The sequence below is a fragment of the Pteronotus mesoamericanus genome, unplaced genomic scaffold, assembly GCF_021234165.1.
Source record: "Pteronotus mesoamericanus isolate MK-2021 breed Mesoamerican mustached bat unplaced genomic scaffold, CSHL_Meso_final scaffold_128, whole genome shotgun sequence".
Taxonomy (NCBI): Eukaryota; Metazoa; Chordata; class Mammalia; order Chiroptera; family Mormoopidae; genus Pteronotus; species Pteronotus mesoamericanus.
Window position 1 is genome coordinate 1,650,284 of NW_026555305.1, and position 15,286 is coordinate 1,665,569.

General features: G+C 43.8%; 1 protein-coding gene across 1 annotated transcript; it reads right to left on the bottom strand.

Moving 5' to 3' along the window:
* Positions 1-1,446: 1,446 nt before the first annotated feature.
* ZNF582 (zinc finger protein 582) lies at positions 1,447-10,279 on the bottom strand. Its single transcript, XM_054588279.1, has 5 exons — positions 10,125-10,279; positions 8,296-8,384; positions 7,655-7,781; positions 7,304-7,399; positions 1,447-3,130 (listed from the first exon to the last, which is right to left on the bottom strand). Exons 2-5 carry the CDS (start codon positions 8,302-8,304, stop codon positions 1,809-1,811), a joined length of 1,554 nt encoding a protein of 517 aa, XP_054444254.1. The 5' UTR covers positions 8,305-8,384; positions 10,125-10,279; the 3' UTR covers positions 1,447-1,808.
* Between the last annotated feature and the right edge of the window lie 5,007 nt (positions 10,280-15,286).

Here is a 15,286-nt window from a genome sequence, read left to right on the forward strand (position 1 = left end):
CATATTCAAACAATATAAATTAAAAAGTAAAAACCTCTGGAAATTCACAATCTTGATCCAAGAATTTCAATTTTAGGAAATTCTGATCCAATATACCAAATAATATAAGAACATGGAGAATTTTATCATTATAATCCACAGGCTTAAACAGAACCTTGTATCCAAATGAACAAAAAAAAGAGTATGTAGTCTCTTTCAATGTTAGGGAACATATACAAAATCAATCTTTTACTTAGCCACAAAGAAAAATGTCCAATTTTAGAAAGTAGGTATTGATTTCCAAGCCATATTTACCAATCATAATACAATTTCAAGTATTATAATTCAGGATGCTTATGGCTGCAAGTTTACAAGATATCCACCTAAAATTAATTTTATCAATAAAGGTTTATTTTTCTTATATAACAAGGCATCAAAGAAACATTTTCAGAATTGGTCTGTTGGTCAGCTTCTCAGTTTTCTCCTCTTGATTCCAAAATGGCAGCAGCAACCCCACACATCACATTCTCATAGGAAAATGTTTAAGAGCAGAAAATGAGAGGAAAGAAAGTCTTACTAACATATCTGTCTCTTCTGAATCTTTCCCAGAAGCCCAGCAGGTCCCTGGAACAAAGTGGCCTTCCTGAGCTGCAAAGAAGGCTGAAAATTAGCCACTTGACACCTTCAGATTCTAAAGCGAGACACAGATGCTGCCAACAAGGGGAACTAGGTATGGCTGCTAGGTAAACACCTAACCTATACTCTTTGCAACAGAAGTTATTAAAGATAACCCAAAATAAAACAACATGGAAATTAAGAAACCATCTGCTAAATTTAGTTTACTCTTGGGTCAGGAAGAAATAAAATTGAGATTAAGATATCCACTTTCTATTTCATTATTTTGTATTAACTTGTTCTTTCATCATCTGGATGTTTGGCATTCTTTTCTGGCTTCTTGAATAGTACATTTAGAATATTTGAGTATAATCTTAAAGGTTTTCATGTTTCACATGCACATAAAGGTCACATAAATTCCTCTGAGTGGCAATTAGCCACATAGTCTATCTATTGGGATGTAAAAAAACTCTCCTTGTCACCCTGGTTGGTGTGGTTCAGTAGATTGAGCATCACACACATTAGCCTGTGAACCAAAGGGTCACTGGTTTAATTCCCAGTCCCGGTCAGGACACATATCTGGTTTGTGGCCCAGGTCCCCAGTTGGGGGTGTGCAAGTGGCGACCAATCAATGTTTCTCTCCCTCTTCCATTTCCCCTAACAATAAATAAAATTTTAAAACAAAACAATACTCTCCTTGTCACTAATTTTGGAGAGAAAGAGAAATATGGATTTTCTGTTCCCCTCATTTATGCATTTATTGGTGGTTTCTTGCATGTGCCTTGACTGGGGATTTAATCTGCAACCTTGGCTTATCAGGTTGATGCTCCAACCAACTGAGCTACCTAGCCACGGCCTCTCATTCATTTTCTTTACTATTTATGGTAACTGCATGATTTATTTCCTTGTTAACCCAATAGTAATTTGGCTGTTTTATTTATTTTTCCTTTTCAATATACAAGAAAATGAAAACCTTGGCTATTGTTAAAATTATCACATGGTGGTTAGAAAAAGTGAACCGAGAATGTGTTAGAGACAATTTATTCCAACCTTTCCTTGTTTCTTTGACTATCATGGCCCCAACAATTCACATCCATAAAAATTTTCTTCAGTGTGAACTTTATGCCTCGGAAGAAAGGACAGCTCTGAACGAAGGCATTCTGACTTGTACTTCAGTTCTTTCTCCGAGATGAAAGGTCACAGCTGTCATTAGCCTAAGCCAATGGGCTCTCCCCATTGCTTCCATTCATATGGTTGCTGGCTAACATAAATTCTCTGATGATCAACAAGGGGTAAGTGCCAATGGAAGGCTTTTCTACGTTTATTATATTCACCTGTGTTTCTCTACTTTGCATTCTCTGATGCTGAACAGTAGCTGGATCACAATGGAAAGTCCTACCCTGTTCCTTATAGTCACAGGGCTTCTCCTCTGTGTGAATGAGCTGATGCTGAACCAGCTGTGAGCAGTGGCTAAAGGCCTTCCCACATGCCTTACATTCATAGGGTTTCTCGCCTGTATGGATTCTATAATGCACAGTAAGGTGCGAGACCCGTTTGAAAGCCCTACCGCACACCTTACACTGGTAGGGTTTCTCTCCAGTGTGAATTCTCTGGTGTTGCTTAAGTTGTGAACTCACCCTAAAGGCCTTCCCACAGGCCTTACATTCATAGGGCTTCTCACCAGTGTGAATTCTCTGATGTCGAATAAGGGTTGAGCCCTGATTGAAGGCCTTCCCGCAGTCCTTACATTCATAGAGCTTCTTGCCAGTATGAATAGTCTGATGTTGAATCAACTGAGACCGATGACTAAAGGTCTTCCCACATTCCTTGCAGGCGTAGGGCTTCTCACCCGTATGAATTCTATAATGTACTTTAAGATGTGAGATCCGATTGAAGGCCTTCCCACACTCCTTACATTGATAGGGTTTCTCCCCAGTATGAATTCTTTGATGTTCGATCAACTGGGAGCTCCGACTGAAGGCCTTGGCACAATCCTTACATTCATAGGGTTTCTCGCCAGTATGGACTCTCTGATGTTGTATGAAATTTGAACCCGAATTGAAGGCTTTCCCACATTCCTTACACTCATAGGGTTTCTTGCCAGAATGAATATTCTCATGTTGAACTAGTCGTGAGCCATATTTAAAGGCCTTTCCACACTCCTTACATTTATAGGGTTTCTCATTAGTGTGAATTCCTTGATGGTTGATAAGGAAGTCATCTGGCCAGAAGTCTTCTCTGCAGTCATTATATGCATAGGGTTTTTCTCCAGGATGAATTTTCTGATAAAAAGTAAGGGATGCTTGAGAGTTGAAAGTGGGTATTTCTTCGTGATTGATTATCATTTGACTTAAAGGTCCACCTGGACTCCTTTGCTGTCTGTCACATTGGTTTCTGCATTCCCAGTCATCTTGGAAACTCGAGCACTGGAGACTACAACTTGTAAGGCTTTCTGTTCTCTCGCACTGGGGCGATGGCACTTCACAGACTGACTGCTTCAGAGATAAGACCTGAGTATCATAATTCGACTCCAAGACTGCAAATGAACAAAAGAGCAAGAATGTGTCAGTTTTTTCCTCTTTCAAAAAAAGGTACTTGTATAGAAAAATGGAAACGTTTAGACTCAAGATAATACCTATGGGTTCCTGAATGTGGCTGCAATTAGAAAATGTATAAACAGTACAGAGAAAGAGAAAATACTGTAAATGAGATGAGTGAGGTGATGAAGGAGGGGGTTATAAAAGCCATTTTTGGAAATACCCTCTATCTCAATTATGGCGGTAGCTATATGTATATACATTTGTCCATACTCATCAAAATATTAAACTTTAAACACATGCATTTTATTGAATATAAATGATAACCTCAATAAAGTGGATTTTAAGAAATGATGGCAAAGGTGGCTGGATCCTCATCTACCCAAAGGAACACTGGTGTATCTTGTTTGGTGGGGGCTGTGGTGCTATGTGGGGACCTATTATCACATGTCCCCTGGAAGTTGTAAGAACCCAGAGACAGTCTTCCACTGGGATGCTTTTTATCTCTGAACGTCAGCTGAACACCAAGGCTGGAGCTGCTGTCAACAGGACCTCTCTCTCCTGGTCCTTTCCACTGCCTAAAGGTGATCTGGGAAAAAGAAGGGCCTGCTTCCTTGATCATAGAGGCAGACCCCAACTTAACGGGAGTGGTGTCTTTCAGAATACTCCACTGCTCATTCAAACTGCAAGAAGAAGTTGAATAGTGTAATGGATCTTGTTTCCACCTGGTACGTGACTTTGGCTGCGGTGGCCCATTTCACTGCAATCACAGAAAGCCACCCACCTGGCTAATAAAGAAGTGGTTACAGCAAGGAAATACCTGGGGCAGGGGGCAGGGAGATAATGGGTGCTCCTGGAGGTGCTCATAAAGAACATAAGATAGTCCTGGTGAGGTGGCTCAGTTGGTTAGAGTGTTGTCCCTGACACCAAGGTACTGGGTTCAACCCCCGGTCAGAGCACATACAAAAATCAACCAACGAATGAATGAACAGATGGATGAATATATCAATGTTTCCCCTCTCTCCCCGTTCCTTTCTCTCTAAAAAAACAAAACAAAAACAAACCCCCAACAAAAACATATGACAAAGCAACAGTAATCAAAACAGTGTGAAACTGGTACAGAGGCAGACATGTACACCAATGGAACAAAACAGAGAGCCCAGAAGAAAACCCTCATGCATGTGCTCAGATGTCCTTTGACAAGGACACACAATGAGGAAAGGACAACAGTACTACTTTTCCACAAATGGTGCTGAGGAAATTGGATATCCACATGCCTAAGAATAAAGCAGGACCCTTAACCCACAAGAAATACAAACATTAACTCAAAATGGACTGAAGTCTGAAATAAAGAACCAAAATTATAAAGCTCCTAGAAGAAAACATGGGAAAAACACTTTATGACATTATATTTGGCAATACTTTCTTGGATACTGCACCATAAGCAAAAATAGACAAAAGGAACTACATGAAACTTAAAAATAACTGGGCATCAAAGGAAATAACAGAGTGAAAACACAACCTACAGAATGGAAGAAAATAATTGCAAGTCATATATCTGATAACAGATAAATACCCAGACTATATAAAGAACTCCTACAACTCAACAAAAACAACCCATCCTGATTTTAAAAAATGGGCAAAGGACCTGAATATACATTTTCCCAAAGAGGATATAATAAATGGTCAACAAGCATATGAAAAAAATGCTTAACATCACTAATCACTAGACAAATGCATATCAAAACTTTGAGATACTACTTCACAGCCACGAGCATGGTGACTATTAAAAAAACGAAACAAAAAAGAAAATAACTACTGTTGGTGAGGATGTGGAGAAATTGGAGCCCTTATGCACTGTTAGTAAAATGGTGCAGTCATTGTGGAAAGCCGTATGGATCCTAAAAAAATTAAATGTAGAACTACTGTACGGCCCAGCGATTCCACTTTTGGGTATTTAACCCAAAGAACTGAAAGTAGAATCTAAAAGAGATATTTGCACACCTATGTTTACTGCAACATTATTCAAAATAGCCAAGAGGTGGAAAGAGCCCAACAGTCTGTTGACAGATGAATGGATAAAAACTGAAGGAAACACTATCACATGCTATGATGGGTATAAACTGTAAAGACATTATGCTGGGTAAAAAGCAGCCAGACACAAAAGGCCACACACGGTATGAGTCCGTTTATGTAGAATATCCACAGTAAGCAAATCTATAGACACACGAAGCAGATTGCTGGTTGTCAGGGGCTAGGGGTGCGGGGGAGGAGAATGAAGAGTGACCACTAAACGGGTACAGGGTTTCCTTTTGGGGAACCTCTCAATACCTCTCTTCACTTCTGACACTTTGGATCACCAAACATTTGTCGGTTTACCCTCACACCAAACGACTCTTCCAATTCCCTGGTGTCCTAGAGAGTCAATTCTGACAGTTCCTACAGAGAATGTTGGACTCCACAGGTCAAGGGCTCAGTCCACAAGACTGCTTCTTCCCTGCTACTTCCGTGTGGAAGAACCCACCACACCTGGGAGGCTTAGTTCTTTGTTCCCCATTTGAAGTTCTCTTATAATACACTCCACATTGTAGAAACTGTTTATGGGTATGTTCTTGGTATCATGTCCCACGGTGACTTTGGTTTCCAATCGGGGAAGATTTTACTCCACCTGCAACACTTGGCAATGTCTGGGGACGTTTTTGGTCTCCAAAACAAAACACCTATTTGTTGTTCCGCTTATTTATGCATACATTGGTTGATTGTTGTATGTGCCCAGAATGGGGATCGAATCCACAACTTTACTATATTGGGACGATGCTCTAACCAACTGATCTACCTAGCCAGGGCGCACTTTACTTAATTTTAGTTAAGGTAAAAATTTGCATAGCACGTGTGACTGGAGGGTACTGTACTGGACAGCACAGACATAAAGCCTTGTAGGCCTTGCTACGGATTCTGGAGATTCTCCTGAGTGAGATGGGAAGTCCTTGACAGGTTTTAAGCAGAGATGTAACACACCCTCACTGAAAAAACAAGAGTGGGAATAGACGGCTGGGGAGAGGGTTACTGCAACAGTTCAAGCCAAAGGTTATGGTGGGGGGGGTGGCGGTGGCAGGGGTGCTGCTTGCAAGTGGTTAAACTCTGGGCATATTTGGAAGTAGAGAAAACAGGATTTGCTGTGTGGGAGAGAAAAGTTAAGGATGCACCAAGACTTTTTTTTTTTAAATCCTTATCCGAGGACATGCTTATTGATTTTACAGAGAGGGGCGAGAGGAAAGGAGAGAGAAACATAAACCGGTTGCCTTCCATACGAGCCCTGACCTAGGATCGAACCTGCAACTTTTTGGTGTATCCGAAGACTCTGCAATCAACTGAGCCACCTGGCCAGGGTGTATCAATAGTTTTTGACTCGAGCAAGCTGAAGAATCAAGTGCCCTGTTACCGAAATGTAGAACGGGGAAAACTAGACTTGTCAGGGTGGGTCAAAGACTCCTTCTGGGACTTGTTCGCTTTGGTGTGCTTGGTGAATGCCCTGGTGGCCACGATCAGAAGGCAGCTGGGTGAGTCGATGGAGGGTAAGGGAGATGCAAAGGGAATCCAAAGGCGATCTGTTTTCTGGGACAGAAGTTTCTGCAATGATAGAGATGTTACGTATCTGTGCTGTCCAATACAGTGGCCACGAGCCAGAAAGTGGCTCCTGAACATTTGAAATATGGCAGTTGCAACTGAGGTACTGAAGTTTTAAATGTATTTCATTGTAATTAATTTAAATTTCAATGACTGTGCATTGGCGCCATACAGGCCAGGCCAGGTATGAACAGTGACAGAGAAGGTCCTGGGGAGTGGGAAGAAACGGGACGGAAGAGGCCCACGTCCGAGCCTGACATCGGAGAAGGTAGAATATCCAACAGAGGAGGCTGAGGGTGGCTTAACGGGCCAGGCGATGAGAGAGGCAGTGATGACCCAAATGTACAAATGCTTCAGGAAAGAAACCACGTTTGTCAAATGCTGCCGACCAGCTGCCAGAGATGATGCCTGGGAACTGACCTCTGAGTTTAGGGACTTGAAGGAAAAATTTTCTACCTCCAAGGGCCTGCTTCCTTGCCGACCAGCTGGACGGTTTCACTAGTTATCTGCGGTGGCTTCCCTCCTCTCACACGTGCCTCACTCACCTGGGCACAGGCCTCCGGTCGCTGCCTCCTCCACCCTCCAGGGCTCCTTGCCTTGCTCCAGGAAGGAGATCACATCGGGTTTGGAAATGGCAAGATCTGAACGCAAGAAAGAATGTGATACCCAGTTATGGTGAGGGGCCCAGAATTTGGATCCAGTGCCTGGTTATCAAGAACAAGAGGCTGTGGCAGGAAGGGACAGGGGAAGACGTGACAGTCACCTGAGGGCTGGGGATAATGCAGCTTCAGCCCACGGAGCTGCCCCTTAGGCACTCAGAGGGTACCCCGAAACTGAAAAGGAAGTGACAGCCATGCCCAACAGGGACCTACGAATTCCCAGAGCAGGGCCCTTACCCAGTGAGAGCAGGTTGCTGTAGGTCTCCAGCATGACATCTCTGTACAAGTCCCTCTGAGCAGGCATCAGCCGCTCCCATTCTTCTTGGGAGAAGACTACGGCCACATCCCTGAACAGGTCTGACCCCTGCAACGACAGGCAGGCATGTCACATACACACAACTCGGAAGCGTCTCTCGGCGGGATGACAGGAGGTAGAGGAGGTCTCTGCAGGAATGGGACGTTCTGGTGGAAAAGAAGGCTGGGGCTGCAGGCCTCCATTGCGAGCAGATGGCAGAACGAGGGCGTGAGTGAGGTGTTCCAGAACATCCCTTTTTACTACAAACCAAAGCTCTGGCACACAAGTCTGGGATGAAAATTAAAATCGAGCTAACTGGAGTTTTCCCAACTGTGAGTTACTCTGTCCCTGGCATGTATTATATTGTCCATGTGACACCTAGAATTTCTACGTTTATGGAATAAAAAAAACTCCCAAACAAACACTTTTTAATACAAAAGGGCAATGGGAGAAGATACTAGCTGTCTGGTCCTTCTACTCCTGAAAATGGGAAGCTTTGAGAACAAGATTCGCAAATGGAAACCAGGTGGGAAGGAAGCTTCAGGATAAGGAAAGAAAGTATTTACATGATCTTAAAACTCACGATGGACATGACTTTCAGACTTTCATGGGCTGATGGGGCCTCCTCCTGGCTCCTCTCTTGGGGAAGAGCAGAATCCTGAGATGGCAGAACTGGGGGAGAAAAGAACAAACATGAAAGGACCAGGCTTGCCTCGCACCCCCTAGAACCCCTCTAACTGCCACCTACCAACAAATTATAGAGAGTTGGACAAACTGTGCCCCTCACCCAGTTTCAAAAAGCTCAGCTTTAGATGCTGCAAGGACACAGAGAAACCACGGGCCTTTCCCATTTCCCCTAGATATCCAGAGAATTCCACCTTGTCACTAATGGAAATCTGAGATGGGGATGCTTAGACCTGGTCCAGTGAGAGAGACCACATGGCGTCCCAAGAACAAGGCAGGCTTTCCTCATCCTGGCTGGGTAGCTCAGTTGGTTAGAGTGTCATCCTAATACACCAAGATTGTGGCTTTGATCCCCAGTCAGAATCAACCAATGAATGCATAAATAGGTGGAACAACAAACCAATGTTTCGCTCGCTTTCTTTCTCAAGTTGATTTTTTTTTTTTAATTAAAAGAAATAAAAAGAAAAAAAAGGAAGGTTGTCCTCAGGCCAGAAGAAGAGAGAACCTGACTGACCCAAATCAACCCAGCCAAGAATAAAGTCTTCCCAGAACCTAACCATTTAACTCCCGCACGCCCACAATGTAATGCCTTCACAAGTCTTCCCGGCATTCTCGTCAACTTCCAAATTCACAAAGAGCCCCACAGCCCTACTTAAGGCCTAGTGGACACCATCTGGTGAACCCCATCTTGAGTCAACAGATGGGGTGTGGTTGCACGGGGCAAATTAGATGGAGACAGGCCACTGCATAGGCATAACTGTGAAGCTGCATGCACAGAGTATTTGCTGGAACACAGAACCAGAAATCAGTACGTTAACAGCTCACAAATAGGCAAGTGGTTGAATCAATGAGGGCCCAGATGAATGACCAATGTTAACTGACAACGAAAGACATTCAGAAGCGGACCCTTTGTAAAATTTTACAGATAATGCTAAAAAACTATTTCTGGATAATCAGGAAAAGAAGTTAAACCCACCCCCCTAGGGACACATGGGGGGTAAAAAAGGAAAAAAGCCACCACAAAAAAAATTGGAAAAAAAAAATCCAAGCGTTAAAAATGATGTCATTTAATCACTTCTTGAGCTGTTTATGAAGGAGTTCGGGACAGTGCCCGACGCATGACAAATATTTCTTTCTTTTTTCTTTTTCTTTTACAAACATTGTAAGCAATGTGTGAATGAGATAATTACAAACGTCCCTTGATATGGTGTTATGACTTTTTTCTCCTATGAATATTATTTTAGCGTTATCTGCAACATTTTACGACATGAGTGCCCCAGGATTTCCTTGACCCCTTCCCCACTGCTGGACACAGATTTTGAATAAAATCGCCTAAAATGTTCCCAAGTATATGTCTGCTTCTAAATCTTTTGGGGGGACTTGCAGCTCTTTGTGAATCTCATGGAACAAGACTTCGGCCCAGATTTTTTTTTAAAAGGTATGCGTAAGAAGGGACGCAAAACACCCTCAAACATTTTCGCGGGGTCGGGACCCCTTCACACCCACCTAAGGGGTCCAGGGACCCGGATTAAGAGCCGTGACACCAAAGGGGGGACAACAGGGCGCGCACCCCGGGGGCCGATGGGAAATGTAGTCCAGAGCACGGGAACCCGCAGACCGACACTAGGGTGAGACATTCCAGTTCTTCCCTGGCCCGAGACCCGCCCGGCCGCGGCACCGGTTCCCTCAATGACCCCGGAGCGTCCGGAAACCTCCGGAGCTCCTCACCTGCCGCCTCCTCGTGTCCAGGTGCCACCGCGGTTGCGCTCCCCCGCAGACCCAGATGCGCTTCCTTCTCAGTACCGGCGGACTCGCTGCGTGGAGCCGGAAGATGGCGCAGACGCACAAAGCCGCGCCAATGCTCGGTCGCGATTGGATCTGCATCGCAGAGTCTTCTGGGAAACGTAGTCTCTAGGTGTAAAAGCCGTAGCCAAGCTGTGAGGCTGGATCTCGCGATGTTTCGTAGTGGGCGGGACCTGAAGGTACACGCAGGAGTAGGTGGGAGCAGTCTGTGACAGGACGGAGAGGGTTCTGTTCAGAGGGTTGTTGTGTGAAGGTCTGTGAGTGGGACGTGGTGTCTTCTTGCGCTCATCTCTGCTTGAGGGTGTGTGAGTGGCCGTGACTGCTTGTGCGCTGGTTCTTGTGACGTAGTTTGTCGTGTTTGGTTCTGACTTGGTCCTTAATTCTGTCATCATTTGTTACTTTCGGATCATCACGCGGTTACTTTCGGTCTCTTGAGTTTGTAAGGTCGCCATGCAGGCCTACCCTGAGTTTGTCAGTGTTATTAGTGGTCCCTTGTTCGTCCACAATCAGGACCATTCAGCGCTTGTGTGCGACTGAGTAAAAGAATGTTTGTGTGAAAAAATTGTCTCATCTAGTAAATCACCATTTACGTGGAGCAGGCACCGTACCAGAAGGTTTGAGGGAGGGGGAGAAAAACCAAGAGTTTATCTGATAACCAATTTTAAACATTATATTTACGTTGAAATAAATTGTGGATTTGTTTTGTAGATTGTGAATGGGAATGCAAAATCAGCAAAAATGTTGTAAATGAGACGACACCTACGCCGAGTTCCCTACTGCCACTGGCAGTTCAATTTCTGTGTGTGGAAGCGTGGGGACTCCTGGACTTCACACATCCTGAGGCAGTGTGGCCCCCTGCGGTCAGGGGTCCCATGTTCTGGATGCTGGTCAAGCCCTGTTATGCCTGGACTCTGAATGAGGAAACCATCCCTCTGCATACAGTTAGTCCCAGAGCCACTTCCTCAGTCCCCCTTGGAAATAGACAGTTTGAGTATGTTATCTTCTTGTGCCAAAACGGGAACTGCTTCAACAACATCAAGGAGGATTCCTTGCTTCCAACTATAATGGTTTCATTGTATTAAACTTGCCAGCCAGCTCTAAACAAAAAACTAGATAATGTGTAAGAAACCAGTCTTTTCAGGCATTGGACAACTGGTAGTGCAAGATGGGAAATAAAGGTGTTCTGCAGTCACACTGGCTTTCTCTCTGAAGGCATATTCAAGACCTCAGAGCAGAGAGGAGGAACCAAGGCAGAGCACCAATTTGCTCAGTTGACACAACACAATTTGGGAAAACAAGTGACTGGAATTTGTGTGGCAGAGTGTGGCTATAAGACTTTAGTACTTATGAGTGGAGGAAATGCTGCCTCTGGTTTCTGAGTGGTGGGTGAACCAGTGTGGGGTCTTGGAGAAAGTATCAAGAGACAGAAGAGATGATGTCACAGAGGCAACGAAGCCTCACGGAAACAGAGAAACAAAGGGCTAGGACCCAGCACTAGGACCTAGAGGAGATAGGGTACAATGGTGCCATAAAAGGCCACTGGACCATTCCAGGCTTCTTCTGGGCTAGACAGTTTGAAGAAATGACTACAAGAGATGGAATTAACATCAGAGCTTCTGGTCAGTCCTTAGGCAGAGCATCTGGCTTCTCCACAGCATAATTGGGAACAGATTTGAGCAGGATCACAAAGCACGGCATAATGAGGCTGAAGGTGAGGAACCTGAGGTCAAAGAGTAAGGGCAGGTCATTTGTGGCCAGCCAGTATGATCAGACTGGACTCAGATTTCAGGCCCAGAGATTGGACTGTTTTCTCTGCTTACCCTGACCTGTGGAGCTTGAGCACATTTCCCAGAAGTGACCATGACTCTGAGCCAGTGATCTCCCTCTTCCACTGAACGTCCACCTCAGGTCTAATCTAGGAACAGGATGGTGGTGGATCGCACATTGATGTTTCTCTCGCAGTGAATCTCTCGCACATTGATGTTTCTCTCCGTCCCTTCCCCACCAAAAATAAATAAATAAAACCTTAAAAAAAAAGACTGACTTGGATTTACACAAAACCACATTTATCAATTCCAAATTGGCAATGAGCAAACATGTCTGCCAGGGTATCTAAGTTTGATGTAATAATTAATTACATAATCTTGAGCACTGGAAATAAAATATGGAATCCTGAGAGCCAAATGCATTTATTTTGCCCTCAGTAGGCACAATGAAGATACAATACATTTGTTTTTGGCTTAGTATGGAGCAATTTTAAGTCTATGATCTATTCTAAGTTTATATCTGTAAATAAGTGTGAGTCAAAGCCCTCTTTGGGGATGGGGAGGAGGGACGGGGGTGGAGGAAGAATGTGTAATGGCTCCAGCACTATTTGTTTAGACTATTCTTCCTCCATTATAATGCTTTTGTACCTTTGTCAAAAACAGTTCAGACAGCTGGCAAGAACTTGTATCTGGAATATGTAAAGGACACTTAAAGCGACTGATAAAAACACAAGTAGCAGTTTTTAAAATGGACAAAGGATTTGAGTAGATATTTCTCCAAAGACACACAAATTAAAAGGTGTTCAACATGATTAGTTTTCAGTTCTGACTATCTACTTGATATTAATACTTCCTAATTTAATATTCTAGCCCAGACTCATCCCCTAATGTGATACTCCATATTTCTACTTGTACATCTAGCAGACATTTCAGTCTATCCCATTCCAAACCAAATGCCCGATCTTACCTCCACAAATGTACTCCTTTCCAGGTCTCCCTACCTCAGTAATTGCTGTTACTGTTCTCCGGGTTACTCAGCTCAGAATCCCCAGGAGTTATCCTTGACTACTGCTCTTTCTTGTCCTACTCTACCCTATAAATTAGCAAATCCTGTCAGCTCCTCAGATTGTGGATTCGTGCTGGATATGGCTCTTCTAACACCCGTAATGGAAGGCTGGCCAGAGGGTCTCCTGGCCAGAAGGAATGTATATTGTTTTGAATATGTATTAATGTCCTCCTTATCCTCCTTTGGGAGTAGTTCCTGTCCTGTGACTGTTTCTTGACCTTTTTCTTTCTACATGTACACACTGAGGTAATGTAATTTACAATCACACACAAGACCGTGCCCCCTTTGTCTGGGACGCCTTAAGTCTCAGAGTCAGGGAGGTGTGGCCCTGCTTCACCAATCTGCGCCGTTGGTGCTTCCTGTAATGTAATAAAGGATATGTGTGCTCCATCCAGTCCTCCTTGTGGTTTTCTTGGCTTATCCGAACAGACAGCTGAGATCCCCAGGCTCAACCTCCTGCATTACAAGAATCCAACCCCTTCTCACTACCATCCTGTTAGTGAGCACCCTGGTTGCCAGGAAGCACCTTTTAGCACTTAGGTAAAATGAGTAGTAAACCAAGGCAGAGAGGAGGAGGGAGACGTGTCTCACCCACTAATTCAGCAATCCTGAGCCTGGTCTGATAATATTGCCAGGTGTTCCAACACCCACCACCAGAAACATTTATTTATTACCTTGCTATGTTAGCAAGGAAAGAGGGATGCCCTTGAAATCCTATGTAGCATTTCCACTATCTGGGAAAGAAGGCCGTGACACTATGCTTTCATCCCAAGGCCTGAAATGGGGGAGAGGGTCCACAGAGCCCAAAGAAACCCATAAAACAACTTTGGTTAATTGCCTATCTCTGGTCACTATTTTATGAGGGAGCCCCTAATGCTTACAGAGAGAGCCCATAAATAACTTTGGACAACTGCCGCAACTTTAACTGCCTCCCCTCACATATCTTTTTTGCAACAAGATCAACAAATGGGGTCTGAAGCAAGATAAGGATTCAGGCCAGCAGACCCCCACACACACCTAAGTTTGAGTAGTCACATCCCCCTGGGAAAGCTAGCACCACGTTTACCTGTCAATGAATATGTAACTTTTTTACTCCCATCCGGCCAACTATGTAAATCCTCAGAACAAAGGACTAATGCTCTTGGCTCTCTGGCTGCCCAGCCTCTGGCCATCCAGGGGCTTCCCACCCTGGCCCTCAGCCGCCCTTACTTTTGCCACCCTGCTTTGCCCTGAGCCTCTGCCTTTCACCCACCTCCCCCGCCCCACCTTAGCTAGACCCGTTCTCTTCCATGGGAGTGGATCACTAATAAACTTTGATTACACCTTAAGAGATTTGTTGATCTGTAATTCTCTACATGCGTCAGCAAGAACCAGGTCTCTCCCCACTATTGTTTTTGTGGACTGTGCTCCTTTAACTTTTTACACATAGGAAGTTTTCCAATATTGAGTCTTAATGCAATTGTAACAGTTTTGTTCCTACTTAAAAAAACAAACAAAAACCTAAGATGTATTTTCACGTATTGCTTCATCAGACAATTATTCTTTTTATAAATTGTATAGTTTCAAGTGGATAGATTACGTATTTAATCATTCTTCTACTTGTAGCCATATTGTTTATATCGACAACTTATTACTATAAACAGTGCTTCAGTAACATATTTTTAAAAATTTTATTTAATTATTTTGAGAGAGAGGGGAAGGGAAGGAGACACAGAGAGAGAAACATCAATGTGTGGTTGCCTCTTGCATGCTCCCTATTGGGGACCTGGCCCACAATCCAGGAATTGCCTACACTGGGAGTGGAACCAGCTACCCTTTGGTTCACGGGCTGGCACTCAATCCACTGAGTGCCACCAGCCAGGGCTTCAGTTACATTTATTTCCTCCATGTAAAAGCTCCCAGTTCATGTGTTTTTGTCATTGGTGACTTTGGCGGAACAAATTATTGAAGCACTTAAGTGTACAACTCAATTTTGGAAGTGCTGAGACATGAATGAAAGATTAACCGAGGCAGTTTATAAAATATTTTCAAAACAGGTTCATTATGAATAAGAGGGTATTATTGAAAGAATGATGAACTAAAAGAATAACCTATAAACTCCGCTATGTTTTTCCTTGTAACACGTATCACTTCCGAATATACATCACTATCCTTTTTTTTTTTCTTTTCTATTGAATTTCTCCCTCATTAGAATTGGGGTATTTTTGCATGCTCCAGTTGTGTCTTCAGCGCCCAAGACGGTGCCTGGCAAAGAA